The sequence below is a fragment of the Oncorhynchus mykiss genome, chromosome 2 (genome assembly GCF_013265735.2).
Source record: "Oncorhynchus mykiss isolate Arlee chromosome 2, USDA_OmykA_1.1, whole genome shotgun sequence".
In the NCBI taxonomy this organism is placed as follows: domain Eukaryota; kingdom Metazoa; phylum Chordata; class Actinopteri; order Salmoniformes; family Salmonidae; genus Oncorhynchus; species Oncorhynchus mykiss.
The window spans coordinates 40,161,130-40,177,936 of record NC_048566.1 but is presented as its reverse complement, the minus strand read 5'-3'; the positions used below and the strand labels follow the sequence as shown (position 1 = coordinate 40,177,936).

The 16,807-nt window shown below is 42.9% G+C and overlaps 1 protein-coding gene across 4 annotated transcripts in view; it reads right to left on the bottom strand.

Moving 5' to 3' along the window:
* LOC110489640 (zinc finger protein 236) overlaps positions 1–16,807 on the bottom strand; it is a 109,375-nt gene that overhangs the window by 47,396 nt on the left and 45,172 nt on the right. For all 4 annotated transcript variants that reach the window (XR_005036684.1, XM_036948247.1, XM_036948253.1 and 1 more), the window contains exons 13-17: positions 9,372–9,632; positions 8,802–9,058; positions 5,378–5,479; positions 1,741–1,880; positions 772–881 (exon numbers count right to left, since the gene is read on the bottom strand). Coding sequence is in view for 3 of the 4 variants with exons in the window: in XM_036948247.1 (XP_036804142.1) it covers positions 772–881; positions 1,741–1,880; positions 5,378–5,479; positions 8,802–9,058; positions 9,372–9,632 (870 nt within the window). In the remaining variant the exon portion in view is untranslated. The remainder of the gene's footprint in view (positions 1–771; positions 882–1,740; positions 1,881–5,377; positions 5,480–8,801; positions 9,059–9,371; positions 9,633–16,807) is intronic.

Genomic DNA, 16,807 nt, shown 5'->3' with positions numbered 1-16,807 from the left:
GGGGATCAAATACTTTTTCCCCCTCACTGTACATGTATATATTACCTCAACTAACCGGTGCCCCCGCACATTGACTCCGGTACCGGTACCCTCCTCTCGCTATTGTTTATACTGCTGCTCTTTAATTACTAGTTACTTTTATTAATTATTTAAAAAAATTAACTGCATTGTTGGTTAGGGGCTTGTAAGTAAGCATTTCACTCTAAGGTCTACACCTGTTTTTTGCAGCACATGTGACTAATAAAATTTGATTTGACATGTCTCGCACTCAAAATGGTCACTTTATCAGGAGACAATAACAGCAACGGGGGAGCGATTCTGATAGTGTTATCTTTGTTTTGCATTCCTCCGTGTCGACTGCTAATGCTGTTACAGCCCTAGAGCACAACTTTTGATAAAAGGTGCATAACAGTGTTATCTGCTGACGAGCTGGGAACAATGACAGAAAGTAAAAGCATCCAGTACTTGCCGAAAATTAGAGGCTCGCTGTCGCTTGCAGACATTTACATTTTAGTCATTTATAGCAGAGGCTCTTATCCAAAACGACAGCAGTGAGTGCATACATTTTTCTAACTTTTTATTTTTGTACTGGTCCCTGTGGGAATCGAACCCACAACCATTGCAAGCGCCATGAACTACCAACTGAGCCACACAGACATACACAACGCAGACACACACACACACTGGACAAACACACACACTGGACAAACACACACACTGGACAAACACACACACTGGACAAACACACACACTGGACAAACACACACACACCTGTAAGCCCTCTTGCTGTTGTCCTCGCTGTCTTCTGGGTCTTGGTAGTCTTGCGTCTGGTCAGACAGCTGGAGGTCTCCTTGGCTAGTCTCCTGGAGCAGGCCACTTGTCTAAACAGAAGTATATGCAACCATTAATTAACTACATCGTGATTAAATCACTGAATAGTGAATATTTGAACTGACTACTTAAGGCTACATTTAATTTAGTCGTTTTTGGCTTGATAGAACACCCGTTGATTAGGGTGGCAAACAGGTTCTGAGATGGCTTCTATCCCCAAGCCATATGACTGCTAATAGCCAGAATGCTAAATAGTTCATTAATGTTACCCAAACTATCTGCACTGACTTTATCTTGCACTGACCCTACGCACATTCACTAGACTTTATATACACACCATATACACAAATCACACACTACACTGTCACTCCCCCACACATCCCTCACTCAAACACTACATACGCACACACATAACACAGACTTTTAGACACACAATTTGCTGCTGCTACGCCGTTTATTATTTTATGCTCATTATTATCTATCTGGATGCGTAGTCACTATACCCTGCCTTCATGTACATGTCTACCTCAAGTATCTCTGCACATTGATCTGGTACTGGTACTCCCTGTATATAGCTCCATTCTTGTGTATTTTATTTATTTCGAGTTAGTTCATATTTTATTTATTATTATAATGTTTTAAAACTCTGCATCGTTGGGAAAAGTTTGTAAGCAAGCATTCCACTGTAAAGTCTACACTAGTTGTATTCGACAGGTGATGAAAAAAATTTGAATTGAAATTTCCCAAAGACCCTGGGTTTTTCAGAAATCCCTACGGAAGGGTTTACTGAGAACTTGGGGAAATTTTGCAACCCTACTCTACATAGAGCCAATGCCACGCTATGATGGTGAGATGGAAGCCCGCTGTGGAAGGTGTGGAGGTAGAGGCTGACGGTGCTGGATTCACCACCTCTTGGCTAGGCACATGGAGCAGGTTCTGGGGGTGGTAGCTGGAGGAGAGGGCCTGAGACTCCAGTGTGCTGGAGTCCTGTAGCTGCTGCACAGTAGAGAACTGGGCCTGGGGATAGCCCTCTGCGGTGATGGTGAAACCTGCAGGAGGACACAAAGGGGTACAGTCAGCACTACAGCATACAATGGGTTAACCCCGTATGAGAACTTAAGGGACCCTAGCAACTCCAAAGGAGGATGTACAGTGCATTCGGAAAGTATTCAAGCTACTTGAATTTTTCCACACCTTATTCCAATGTATGTAATGACAGAGAAAATCTTTTTTTTTATTCAGACCCTTTGCTATGAGACTCATAGCAAAATTGACTCAAAATTTAGCTCAGGTGCATCCTGTTACCATTGATCATCCTTGAGATGTTTCTACAACTTTATTGGAGTACACCTGTGGTAAATTCAATTGATTGGATCTATCTATATAAAGGTCCCACAGTTGACAGTGCATGTCAGAGCAAAAACCAAGCCATGAGGTCGAAGGAATTGTCTGTAGAGCTCAGAGACATACTTTTTTGAGACACAGATCTGGGGAAGGGTACCAAAAAAAATCTGCAGCATCGAAGGTCCCCAAGAACACAGTGGCCTCCATCATTCTTAAATGGAAGAAGTTTAGAACCACCAAGACTCTTATTTTGGGGATCTAGTGGCGCAGCGGTCTAAGACGCTGCATCGCAGTGCTAGAGGCGTCACTACAGACCCGGATTCGATCCAGGGCTGTTCTCATAACTGGCCATGATCAGGAGTCCCATAGGGCGGCGCACAATTGGCCCAGCGTCATCCGGGTTAGGGGAGGGTTCGGCCAGGGGAGGGCGTCATTGTAAAATAGAATTTGTTCTTAACTGACTTGCGCAGTTAAATAAAGACTAAATTAAAAATGCAATACAATTAGAGCTGGCCGCCCGGCCAAACTGAGCAATCGGGGGAGGGGGGCTAGTCAGTTGTACAACTGAATGCCTTCAACTGAAATGTGTCTTCCGCACTTAACCCAACTCCACTGAATCGACGAGGTGCGGGGGACTGCCTTGTTTGACATTCACGTCTTCGGAGCCCGGGGAACAGAAGGGCCTTGCTCAGGGAGGTGACCAAGAACCCCATGGTCAATCTGACAGAGCACCAGAGTTCCTCTGTGGAGATGGAAAGTGACAATTCCTTCGACCTCATGGCTTGGTTTTTGCTCTGACATCCCCAGTCCACCTGACTGTGCTGCTGCTCCAGTTTCAACTATTCTGCCTTATTATTATTCGACCATGCTGGTCATTTATGAACATTTGAACATCTTGACCATGTTTTGTTATAATCTCCACCCGGCACAGCCAGAAGAGGACTGGCCACCCCACATAGCCTGGTTCCTCTCTAGGTTTCTTCCTAGGTTTTGGCCTTTCTAGGGAGTTTTTCCTAGCCACCGTGCTTCTTCACCTGCATTGCTTGCTGTTTGGGGTTTTAGGCTGGGTTTCTGTACAGCACTTTGAGATATCAGCTGATGTACGAAGGGATATAGAAAATACATTTGATTGATTGATTGAATTTGATTGATGGAAAAAAACTTCCAGAAGGAAAATCTTTGCAGCTTTATGGTAGAGTGGCCAAACTGAAGCCACTCCCCAGTAAAAGTTACATGACAGCCTGCTTGGAGTTTGCCAAAAGGCAACTAAAGGACTCTCAGACCACAAGATTCTTTGGTCTGATGAAATCATGACTACTTTGCCTGAATGTCAAGCATCACGTCTGGAAGAAACCTGGCACCATCCCAACAGTGAAGCATGGTGGTGACAGCATCATGCTGTGAGAATGTTTTTCAGAGGCAGGGAGTGGGAGACTAGTCAGGATTAAGGGAAAAATTAACAGAGCACAATACAGAGAGATCCTTCATAGAAACCTGCTCCTGTTGGAAGGAGAAACTTCACCCCAGTCTGAGGTCCTGAGCGCTCTCTCAGGACCTCCGACTGGGGTGAAGGTTCTCCTTCCAATAGGACAACAACCCTAAGCACAAGTCTCTGAATGTCCTTGAGTGGCCCAGCCAGAGCCCAGACTTGAACCCAATCGAACATCTCTGGAAAGACCTGAAAATAGCTGTGCAGGGACGCTCCCCATCCAACCTGACAGAGCTTGAGTGGATCTGCAGAGAAGAATGGGAAGGGTTTGAATATTATGTAAATGTGATATCAGTTTTTATTGTTAATACATTTGCAAAAATGTCTAAAAGCCTGTTTTTGCTTTGTCATTATGGGGTATTGTGTGTAGATTGATGAATTTTAATCCATTTTAGAATACGGCTGTAACGTAACAAAATATGGAAAAAGTCAAGGGGTCTGAATACTTTCCAAATGCACTGTATACACATGTGGAGGCTTGAAATAGAAGGACGGGCTCACTGTCATGGCTGTAAGGGAATTAATGTGTTTGATATCGTTCCATTCATTTTAATTCCAGGAATCTGTCCTCTGATTTCTCCCCCCACTGCTACACACATTGTACCATAGAATAGATTAATTGATTACACAGATAGAAGTGGATTTGAAAAGCCTATTATGGATAAACCTCACATTCAGCACCACAGCACAAAATGAGTTAACCCTGTATATCTGGCTAGAGGCTAGAGCCTTTGCCAAATTAGAAGAGTCGGAGGAGGACATGAATTAATTACTGCAAACATGACATGGCTAAAAGTGTGATTGGAAAAGTTAAACAAAAGCTAATTAAGGATTGCTACGGCTCACCCTCCTACAACGCGCCATTAACAGACTGATGTTTCCAGAGCCCATGCCGCCAGTCTGCATGTGTGCGTGCGTGTGTGTGTGTGTGGACAAAGACTGTGCAGGAAACTTCCTGTGCCTACGCCACCAGTCGGATTGTCTTAGGGTGTAAATTAGGGGACTCTGTACCACACAGTCATTCATTAAAGCTCCACTCACTGATATTAACGAATGGCCACGATTCATTAACAATACTAGCAGACGGCAGAGAGAAGTTCTAGGAATGTTCAAATAATTCCTTACTTTCCTCCTTGAAAAGAACAAGAGAGGAGAGGAAATGTATAGAAGTCCATCTCGTGGAGTGCCACACACATGCTAATAAGAAACACAGACATGCATTCAGACACAGACATCAATATCCTCCCTGCTGTTGGTCTCTGGTTTATTTATGACATCAAACTTTTTACTTTAGCAACACACACAAAACTGTACAGAGAGTATAGGAGGCCTAGGATGAGGCGGGAAACCTGCCGCAAGACACAGTGTTCTACCGAGTAATGCACCTCTGTAGGAGAGCATACTTGCTGTGGTCGATAGAGGCTGGATGCAATCATCACGGAGACAAAAGGTTAAGCTACCTATTATGAAAATTAAATATGTGATGTGTCAAGCAGATGCTTTCTGACAGTCCTCGCTGTAAATGGGCTCTTCTCATTCAGAGGTCAGAGACAACAATAGCGTTATCCATTACACTGGAGTCAGACAGTCGCGGGCTGCCAACGTGCGCGCGCGTGTAATTTACCCCAGGTTAACTCACGGACATTGTTAAATGTACTGAGAGAAAGGTTTGTGTGCCACCACCATGTTTTTGTGTGTACGTGCATGAGTTACCTTGAGTAAGTGCTTGCTGGTCAAAGCCAGGCTGTGGGAGTGTCTGCGTCTCAAAGTGGCTAATATTCTGAGGCAGAGCATGCTGGGTAGTCACAAAGGTGTCTGGAGTCAGAGGGGGAGAGATAAGAGGAGAGAGGAACAAAGCCGGTTAGTCTGGCTAAACTGTATAAATTAAGGCCAAAGTATTACGATTCAATTAAAAAGGTCCAATGCAGCTGGGATTTTTGTCAAATTAAAATGGTCAAAAAGAAACAAAACCAACAATACTGTAGCTTCATGGCAAAGAAAAATGTCTCAAGCAAGAACATTTTTTTTTTTTGTTAGGACATGTATGGGAGTGATTTGAGTGGGGAGGGGAAAACAAACAAATGTGCAGTTATAGGCAGAGAGGTTTGGAAATCTTTCTTATTGGTCTATTAACTAATTTACTGTATGGTGATGTCATGATGGATGATGATGGTCTTTTCAAACAGCTCTTACACTAAAAGGGCATTATCTTCATTTTCACACTACTACAGTAGTGTACTACTACTCAGAGTGGAAATATACGCTACCATTCAAAAGCTTGGGGTCACATAGGGGAGGCAGGGTAGCCTTGTGGTTAGGGCGTTGGACGAGTAACCGGAAGGTTGCAAGCCCCCGTGCTGACAAGGTACAAATCTGTCGTTCTGCCCCTGAACCCACTGTTCCTAGGCCGTCATTGAAGATAAGAATTTGCTCTTAACGGACTTGCCTAGTTAAATAAAGGTAAAATAAAACAACATAGACATGTCCTTGTTTTTGAAAGAACAGCACATTCTTTGTCTATTAAATTAACATAAAATTGATCAGTTGGACATTGTTAACGTCAGGAAAAAATATATATCTGTTAAATATCTGTTAAATATTACATATATATACATTTTACCTTTATTTAGCTAGACAAGTCAGTTAAAAACAAATACTTATTTTCAATGACGGCCTAGGAACAGTGGATTAACTGCCTTGTTCAGGGGCAGAACAAAGGATTTTTACCTTGTCAGCTCGGGAATTTGATCTTGCAACCTTTCGGTTACAAGTCCAATGCTCTAACCACTAGGCTACCTGCCGCCCCAATGACTATTGTAGATGGAAACGGCAGATTTTTTATGGAATATCTACAGAGGTCCATTATCAGCAACCATCACTCCTGTGTTCCAATGGCATGTTGTGTTAGCTAATCCAAGTGTATTATTTTAAAAGGCTAATTGATCATTAGAAAAACATTTTGCAATGTTAGCACAGTGTTAGCACAGCTAAAAACTGTCAGCTTCATTAAATAGTACCAGCAAAACACCAGTCTCAACGTCAACAGTGAAGAGGCGACTCCGGGATGCTGGCCTTCTAGGCAGAGTTGCAAAGACAAAGCCATCTCTCAGACTAGGCAATAAAAATAAAAGATTAAGATGGGCAAAATAACACAGACACTGGACAGAGGAACTCTGCCTAGAAGGCCAGCATCCCGGAGTCGCCTCTTCACTGTTGACGTTGAGACTGGTGTTCTGTGGGTACTATTTAATGAAGCTGCCAGTTGAGGACTTGTGAGGCGTCTGTTTCTCAAACTAGACACTAATGTACTTGTCCTCTTGCTCAGTTGTGCTCCGGGGCCTCCCACTCCTCTTTCTATTCTGGTTAGAGCCAGTTTGCGCTGTTCTGTGAAGGGAGTAGTACACAGCGTTGCACGAGATCTTCAGTTTCTGCAATTTTTCGCATGGAATAGCCTTCATTTCTCAGAACAAGAATAGACTGACGAGTTTCAGAAGAAAGTAATTTGTTTCTGGCCATTTTGAGCCTGTAATTGAACCCACAAATGCTGATGCTCCAGATACTCAATTAGTCTAAAGGCCAGTTTTACTGCTTCTTTAATCAGGACAGTTTTCAGCTGTGCTAACATAATATAAAATGTTTTCCTAATGATCAATTAGCCTTTTAAAATGATAAACTTGGATTAGCTAGCACAACATGCCATTGGAACACAGAAGTGATGGTTGCTGATAATGGGCCTCTGTACACCAATGTAGGCATTGCATTTGTTGTTTTTTTACTGCCGTTTCCAGCTACAATAGTCATTTACAACATTATCAATGTCTACACTGTATTTCTGATCAATTTGAAATTATTTTAATGGACAAAAACAAAACAAATGTGCTTTTCTTTCAAAAACAAGTACATTTCAAAGTGACCCCAAACTTTTGAACAGTAGTGTATATATATTTATTCACTCCACAGGCATAAGTGAATCAAGTCAAGAGGTTATCTGTTCTCTCTGTGAATGGGTCGGGGGTTACCTCATGCATTTAACCATTTTTTTAAACTGTTAAAGGACTTTACCGAAGGCTGAGAGGACGAATACTAATCTAAATCACATACAATCGTAAAGCTAGGGTAAGTTTCTTTCCTTTTTTTCCCCTTTTTCAGTTCTCTTTTAATCACTGTGAACTCTTGAGGTTGAAAGGGTAGTGTAGCAATTTTAATGAGGATTGAAGCTTGACCTCTGGCCCGGTTTCATTTGTTGTGCTATGCTCTTCTCTTTCTGTTCTGAGGTTAAATATAGTATACATTGGAACTGTTTTAAATATTAAAGCTACAAGGTCAAGGAGGGGGGTTCTGTCAGTCACACACCATGAATCCTAATGAGATGTATCCAAAAACCCATTGAAATAACAATTCCAAGAAAACCATCAATAAGAAAATAGAAGGTTTTTGAAGATCCAGCATTGGGATGGAAATAGCGTTTGAGTAATGGACAGATAAAAAGTATTGAGAGTGAAATAAATGGACACACTATTTGGAGTGGAGGAAGGAATAGAGATGGAGGAGTTATACAGACGGGCAAGATGAGAAACCCAGATTTTTGCCCTTTGCTATCTTAAAGGAGTGTCGTTTAGAAAGATTTGATATTCAAAATATTAACAAGATTCCATATTCAACAGTTCCTTGCTTTATTTGCTAACACAGTTGTAGCCAACTATTGTCCCTGAAAACGAAACACCTTGCAGCGTAGACTGGCCAAATGAAAAATACAATCTAAGATCAAGAGAGATGGGTGGAGAGCAAGACTGTATCTCTGTATAAATGTCTGTTGATGTTGGGAAGGGTTCAGACACCTTCTAGGGGTGGATCACTTTGTTCACATCATCCTTTGTACATCCAACATAGAACTACGTGGATCCCCCATTGAAAGTTAGAGGGCTGTGGCAGCAGGCCTATAACGTTATGGCATGATTGTCATCGACATTAAAAGACTATGTTCGAGATCAACTACAAAATATATTGCCGTCAGACTGCACAGAATCACTGATCCTCGAATCCCCATGCGTCCCTAATAACTACGTATTACGTGTTCAAGACCAGTGAGTCTGTGCCTTGTCCAAACTGATGCCCTCTAACACGCTGACACTCTTACCCTCTTCCTGTCCCAGGGGCTGGTCACTTAGCTGGGTCTCCAGCGACACCTGTTGGCCGCCGTCCACCACCTGCGCCTGGTCCAGTCCCAGCATGCCCTGCTGCTCTGAGCCCACCGTGGGAGGAGCCTCCTGCTGTAGGGTGCCGTCCTCCAGCTCCACCTGCAGGTTGTGGGTCACGGTGGTGCCGTTCATGGGGTCGTCCAGCGTCGAGGGCTCCGGGTTCAGCTGTTGGTGGAGCTGCTGGGCCAACTCATACCTGGGAGGGGGAATGGGGAGGTGAATTCAGGTTGTTTACTACTTTAATCTACAAAACCAACAGAAATCAGCCATTTTTTATGGAAAGATTTGACATCTAGGAGATTTAGAGTTGAAAGTTTAAATTTCACACACATTTCAGCAACATGACAATAACCAAATTGGGAGAGCGACGCTCTCGCTAGCCACTTAGCTAGACAGCATTCCCGATGACACGACCTGAATTACGGCTTGTAGTTTTACGCTTTTTCCACCTGGTCAGATCACATGACCTGAAACAACTCTGTGCCTGACAACACATGAGCATTACTAACCTGTGGGTCTTCATGTGCTTCCTGCAGTTGGGTGAGGACTTGAAGGTCTTCTGGCAGTAAGGGCACATGTAGGGCCGCATGTCGCTGTGGGTGGTCATATGGCGGCGCAGGCTGCCGCTGGTGGTGAATGTGGTGTCACAAATCAGGCACTTGTAGGCCTTGAGGCCCGAGTGGGTCCGGATGTGAGCCTTCAGCACCCCCGAGGAGGCAAAGCCCTTACTGCACTGGACACACTTGTACGGCCTCTCTCCCGTGTGAGACCTGATGGAAGATGACCTAACAATGTTAATATCATGAGACATTAAGAAAGTATTCAGACCCCTTGACTTTTCCACATTTTATTACGTTACAGCCTTATTCTAAAACTGATAAAAAAATATATATATATTATATATATATATCCATATATATATATATCCTCAATCTACACACATTACCCCATAATGACAAAGCGAGAACAGGTTACAGATATTTTTGCAAAGTTATTACAAATACAAAAACAGAAAAACCTTATTTACTCAAGTACTCAGACCCTTTGTTAGGTGACTTGAAATTGAGCTCAGGTGCATCCTGTTTCCATTGGTCATCCTCGAGAAGTTTCTACAACTTTATTGGAGATCACCTGCGGTAAATTAAATTCATTGGACATGATTTGGAAAGGCACACACCTGTCTATATAAGGTCCCACAGTTGACAGTGCAATGTCAGAGCAAATAGCAAGCCATGAGGTCGAAGGAATTGTCAGTAGAGCTCAGAGACACAGATCTGGGGAAGGGTACCAAAACATTTCTGCAGCACTGAAGGTCACCAAGAACACAGAGGCCTCCATCATTCTTAAATGGAAGAAGTTTGGAACACCAAGATCTTCCTAGAGCTGGCCGCCCGGCCAAATTGAGAGGGGCCTTGGTCAGCGAGGTGACCAAGAACTTGATGGTCACTGACAGAATTGCTCTGTGGCGATGGGAGAACATTCCAGGACAACCATCTCTGCAGTAGAGTTCGACCGATTAATCGGAATGGCCGATTAATTAGGGCCGATTTCAAGTTTTCATAACAATTGGAAATCTATATTTTTGGACACTGATTTGGCAGATTATTTAATTTTTTTACACCTTTTTAACTAGGAAAGTCAGTTAAGAACACATTCTTATTTTTAATGACAGACTAGGAACGGTGGGTTAACTGCCTTGTTCAGGGGCAGAAAGACAGATTGTTACCTTGTTAGCTCGGGGATTCAATCTTGCAACATTACAGTTAACTAGTCCAACACTTTAACCACCTGCTTTACATTGCACTCCACGAGGAGCCTGCCTGTTACGCGAATGCAGTAAGAAGCGAAGGTAAGTTGCTAGCTAGCATTAAACTTATCTTATAAAAAACAATGAATCAATCAATCATAATCACTAGTTAACTACACATGGTTGATGATATTACTAGTTTATCTAGCGTGTCCTGCGTTGCATATAATCGATGCAGTGCGGAAAAAGGACTGTCATTGCTCCAGCGTGTACCTAACCATAAACATCAATGCCTTTAACTTGTTGATGCTACCCATCCCGGTAGCGGGATAATTGTCATCAGAAACCGCTGAATAGCATAGCGCCACAGTCAAATAATATTACCAAAAAATATTCATATTTATGAAATCACAAGTGCAATATAGGAAAACACAGCTTAGCCTTTTGTAAATCCACCTGTCGTCTCAGATTTTGAAATTATGCTTTACAGCGAAAGCAATCCAAGCGTGTGTAAGTTTATCGATAGCATAACATAACATTATGTACACTAAGCATTGCTAGGTCACGAAAATAAGAAAAGCAATCAAAAAAATAGTTTACCTTTGATGATCTTCGGATGTTTTCACTCACGAGACTCCCAGTTACACAACAAATGTTCCTTTTGTTCCATAAAGACTTTTTTTATACCCAAAATACCGATGTTTGTTTGTCGCGTTATGTTCAAATATCCACAGGAAAGAGCGGTCACGACAAAGCAGACGTATATTCCAAAAAATATTCCAAATAATGTTTTTAAATATATATTCGATAATATATCAACCAAGTGTGTAGGCCACATATGTCAGAGTCAAGGCCCGCGGGCCACATCCGGCCCGCAAGAAGGTTTTTTACGGCCCCTGGGATGATCTTGATTTATTATTAGAACCGGCCCGCAGCAAGCCGGCAGCCCGCAGATCTTTTACACGCACCAATACTACATTTCCCACAATGCAAAGGTGACGCACCGAGCAGTAGGCTGCTTCATTTCAATATTTATTGGCACAGCAGTCGTCAGCATCACAGTAAAATTAACTTTCAGATACCCATCAAAAATGGCAAAACGGAAGGTGGATACTGAGAACCGGGGGTTTCAAACAAGGTGGGAGTCGGAGTATATGTTCACGAAGGTAGCTGGAAAACCTGTGTGTCTTCTGTGTGGAGAAAGTGTGGCGGTACTGAAAGAGTATAATCTGAGACGACATTATGAAACGAAACACGCGGACAAAAACAAGAATATGGACATGGAACAAAGGCTACAAAAGGCAGAGGAATTAAAACGAGGCCTCAAATCTCGACAGGCTCTGTTCAAAAAAGCCAAATCACAAGGCCAGGCTGCTGTCAAGGCCAGTATTATTTTGGCAGAAGAGATCGCTAAATCAGCCCGGCCATTTACGGAGGGGGATTTCATCAAAAACTGCATGATTAAAGTTTGTGACGAAGTTTGCCCAGAAAAAAGGCAACTCTTTTTAAATGTGAGTCTGAGCAGAAACACCATTGCCGAGAGAGTAGACCAGTTGTCCATCAATCTAAAAGAGCAGCTTGTGAAAAAGGGAAAAGATTTTATTGCATATTCCTTGGCTGTGGATGAGAGCACCGACATTTCTGACATTGCCCAGTTGTCAATTTTCATCCGCGGAGTGGACTCCAACCTAAGCGTGACAGAGGAGTTTTTGGCTTTACGTCCTATGCATGGCACAACTACGGGGCATGATTTGTATGAAGAGGTGTCAAGATGTGTAAATGAGATGGAGCTGCCTTGGGAAAAACTTGTGGGTTTGACAACCGACGGAGCACCTGCGATGTGTGGACACAGGAGCGGACTGGTGGCGAAGATACGGGAAAAGATGCAAGAGGAAAACGCGACAGGTGAGCTGACAGCTTATCATTGTATCATACACCAGGAAGCGTTGTGCGGTAAAGCCTTGAAAATGGAGCATGTAATGAGCATCATCACGCGCACAGTTAACTTTATCAGAGCCAAAGGTTTGAATCACCGCCAGTTCAAGGCATTTCTGACGGAGTTAGAAACGGAGCATGGTGATTTGCCTTATCACACAGAGGTGCGATGGCTAAGCCAGGAAAAGGTGCTTCAAAGATGTTTCGAGCTTCGTGAGGAGATTTGTCTGTTCTTGGACAGCAAAGGGAAAGACACAACACAACTCCGAGACGAAATGTTTCTGTGTGAAATGGCTTTTCTGTGTGACATTACGAGTCATCTGAATGCAATAAACTTGCAGCTGCAGGGTCGGGATCGTGTCATCTCTGATATGTACAGTACAGTGAAGGCATTTAAAACCAAACTGACTCTGTGGGAGACGCAGATGCGGAAAGAAAATTTGAGCCACTTTCCCAGCTGCCAGACCATGAAAGAGAAGCTCTCTACCAGTGCGTTCCCGAGCACACAGTTGGCTGATAAAATAGGTATGCTTGCCGCTGACTTTCGACGCCGATTTGCTGACTTTGAAGCACAAAAAAGCAGGTTGGAACTGCTCGGTAACCCATTTGCTGTTGACGTGGAAAGCTCACCACCAAACCTCCAAATGGAGTTGATTGACCTCCAATGCAATGATGCACTGAGGGCAAAATATGCGGCAGTGGGTGCTGCGGAGTTCGCCCGTTTCCTCCCCGGCACAATGCCCCAGCTGCGCATCCAGGCTGCTCAAACGTTGTCTATGTTTGGCAGCACATACCTGTGTGAACAACTGTTTTCTTTGATGAACCTGAACAAAACATCACACAGAAGTCGACTTACTGCTGAACACCTCCACTCAATTCTGAGGATTTCTTCAGCTCAGAGCCTTACCCCGAACATTGATGAACTTGTGGAAAAGATGGGACACCACCAAGTATCACCCTCAACCTCAAACAAGTGAACATTACTGTGCAATCACATATTTAGAGTTTTTACTCAGTTCAAGTTTAAAAGTTAAAATTTAATATTTGTTTTCACTGCATGTTACTTCTCCTTAAACAAAGTGTTGTTTTTGATTAATAGATTTTTGCACTTTATTTTTTTGTATTTCAATCCAATTATATTTTAAAAATATTTCAGTTGAGTGGATAGAAAATTGCTATTATTGTTTTTTCTTTGAAGTAAATTTAGCCCACTTTTGCTAAAATAGAAAATATAGTCTACTGATGGTGCCTTGAATACCGGTTTCTTTCATTTAATGTTCATGTTATGGGGATATTTATATAAAGGAAATTTGTCTTTTGTGTCTGTTGAAAATTAAAGATTACTGACAGAGCCATAAGAAAATATTGCTTTATTTATCTGATCATATTGTAATATATTTGTTAGGTTTTCAGTAGGTTCAATTAGGTTCACTAGACTATATGCGTCATTTAAAAATTTTTCAATGAACATTCGAACAGTCCGGCCCTCGTCTTGTAGCTGATTTTTTTATTTGGCCCTCCGTCCATTTGACTTTGACACCCCTGGTGTAGGCTTTTCAGTACCACCGGGAGGAACAATAGCGGCTTTACTCAGTTGCGCAAAAACTCGCTCTGAGAGCCCCCACCTATCCACTTACGCAATGTGAACCTTCACGCTCATTTTTAAAATAAAAGCCTGAAACTATGTCTAAATACTATTGACACCTTAGGGAAGCCATAGAAAAAGGAATCTGGTTGAAATCCCTTTAAATAGAGGATAGGCATGCATAGGAACAGAGAGATTTCAAAATACGAGGCACTTTCTGATTGGATTTTCCTCAGGCTTTCGCCTGCAATATCAGTTCTGTTATACTCACAGACAATATTTGTTTTCTATCCTAATCTGACAATTATATGCATATTCTAGTTTCTGGGGCTGAGAAATAGGCAGTTTCAAATGGGTACGTTTTTTAGCCAAAAACAAATAATACATGCAAAAGGTTAAAATCAATACACAGAAGTATATATTTTTTAAACCTGCATATTTAGCTAAAAGAAATCCAGGTTAGCAGGCAATATTAACCAGGTGAAATTATGTCACTTCTCTTGCGTTCATTGCGTTCAAGGTATTATTATTATTTTTTTACCTTTATTTAACTAGGCAAGTCAGTTAAGAACAAATTCTTATTTTCAATGACGGCCTAGGAACAGTGGGTTGGGGCAGAACGACAGATTTGTACCTTGTCAGCACGGGGGCTTGAACTTGCAACCTTCCGGTTACTAGTCCAACACTCTAACCACTAGGCTACCCTGCCGCCCCAATATATATGTATATGCGTATATGTATATGCGATAATAATAAACGTTTTGTTTCCTAAATGATAGTTTCTGGATTCGACCATATTAATGACCAAAGGCTTGTATTTCTGTGTATTATTATGTTATAATTAAGTCTATGATTTGATATTTGATAGAGCAGTCTGACTGAGCGATGGTAGGCAGCAGCAGGCTCGTAAGCATTCATTCAACAGCACTTTTGTGCGTTCAACAGCACTCTTAGTAATGCTTCAAGCATTGCGCTGTTTAACTTCAAGCCTATCAACTCCCGAGATTAGGCTGGTGTAACCGATATGAAATGGCTAGCTAGTTAGCGGGGTGCGCGCTACTAGCGTTTCAAACGTCACTTGCTCTGAGACTTGGAGAAGTTGTTCTGCAAAGGACGCGGATTTTGTGGAGCGATGGGTGGCTGTTGTCGATGTGTTCCTGGTTCGAGTCCTCGTAAAAGAGGCAAACGAAGCGGTCTTCTGGTCAGGCTCCGGAGACGGGCACATCGCGCACCACTCCCTAGCATACTACTCGCCAATGTCCAGTCTCTTGACAACAAGGTTGATGAAATCCAAGCAAGGGTAGCATTCCAGAGACACATCCTAGACTGTAACGTTCTTTGCTTTTCGGAAACATGGCTCACTCGAGAGACGCTAACGGAATCGGTGCAGCCCGCTGGTTTCTTCACGCATCACGCCGACAGAAACAAACATCTTTCTGGTAAGAAGAGGGGCGGGGGCGTATGCCTTATGATTAACAAGACGTGGTGTGATCACAACAACATACCGAACAGTCCTTCTGTTCACCTGACTTAGAATTCCTCAAAATCAAATGTTAACCGCATATCTACCAATGGAATTCTCATCGATTATAATCACAGCCGTATATATTCCCCCTCAAGTAGACACATCGATGGCCCTGAACAAACTTTATATGACTCTTTGCAAACTGGAAACCACATATCCTGAGGCTGCATTCATTGTAGCTGCGGATTTTAACAAGGCTAATCTGAAAACAAGACTCCCTAAATTGTATCAGCATATCAATTGCGCAACCAGGGCTGGTAAAACCTTGGATCATTGCTATTCTAACTTCCGCGACGCATATAGGGCTCTCCCCCGCTCTCCTTTCGGAAAAGCTGACCACGACTCCATTTTGTTGCTCCCTGCCTCCAGACAGAAACTAAAACAAGAAGCTCCCGCGCTCAGGTCTGTTCAACACTGGTCCGACCAATCTGATTCCACGCTTCAAGACTGCTTCGGTCACGTGGACTGGGATATGTTCCACATTGCTTCCAACAACAACAACATTGACGAATACGCTGATTCGGTGAGCAAGTTCATTAGAAAGTGCATTGACGATGTCGTTCCCATAGCAACAATTAAAACATTCCCAAACCAGAAACCGTGGATTGATGGCAGCATTCGCGTGAAACTGAAAGTGCGAACCACTGCTTTTAACCAGGCAAAGGTGACCGGAAACATGACCGAATACAAACAGTGTAGCTAATTCCCTCTGCAAGGCAATCAATCAAGCTAAGCGTCAGTATAGAGATAAAGTAGAGTCACAATTCAACGGCTCAGACACAAGAGGTATGTGGCAGGGTCTACAGTCAATCACGGATTACAAAAAGAAAACCAGCCCCGTCACGGACCAGGATATCTTGCTCCCAGGCAGACTAAATAACTTTTTTGCCCGCTTTGAGGACAATACAGTGCCACTGACACGGCCGGCAACCAAAACCTGCGGACTCTCCTTCACTGCAGCCGATGTGAGTCAAACAATTAAACGTGTTAACCCTCGCAAGGCTGCAGGCCCAGACGGCATCCCCAGCCGCGTCCTCAGAGCATGCGCAGACCAGCTGGCTGGTGTGTTAACGGACATATTCAATCAAGCCTTATCCCAGTCTGCTGTTCCACATACTTCTAGAGGGCCACCATTGTCCCTGTTCCCAGGAAA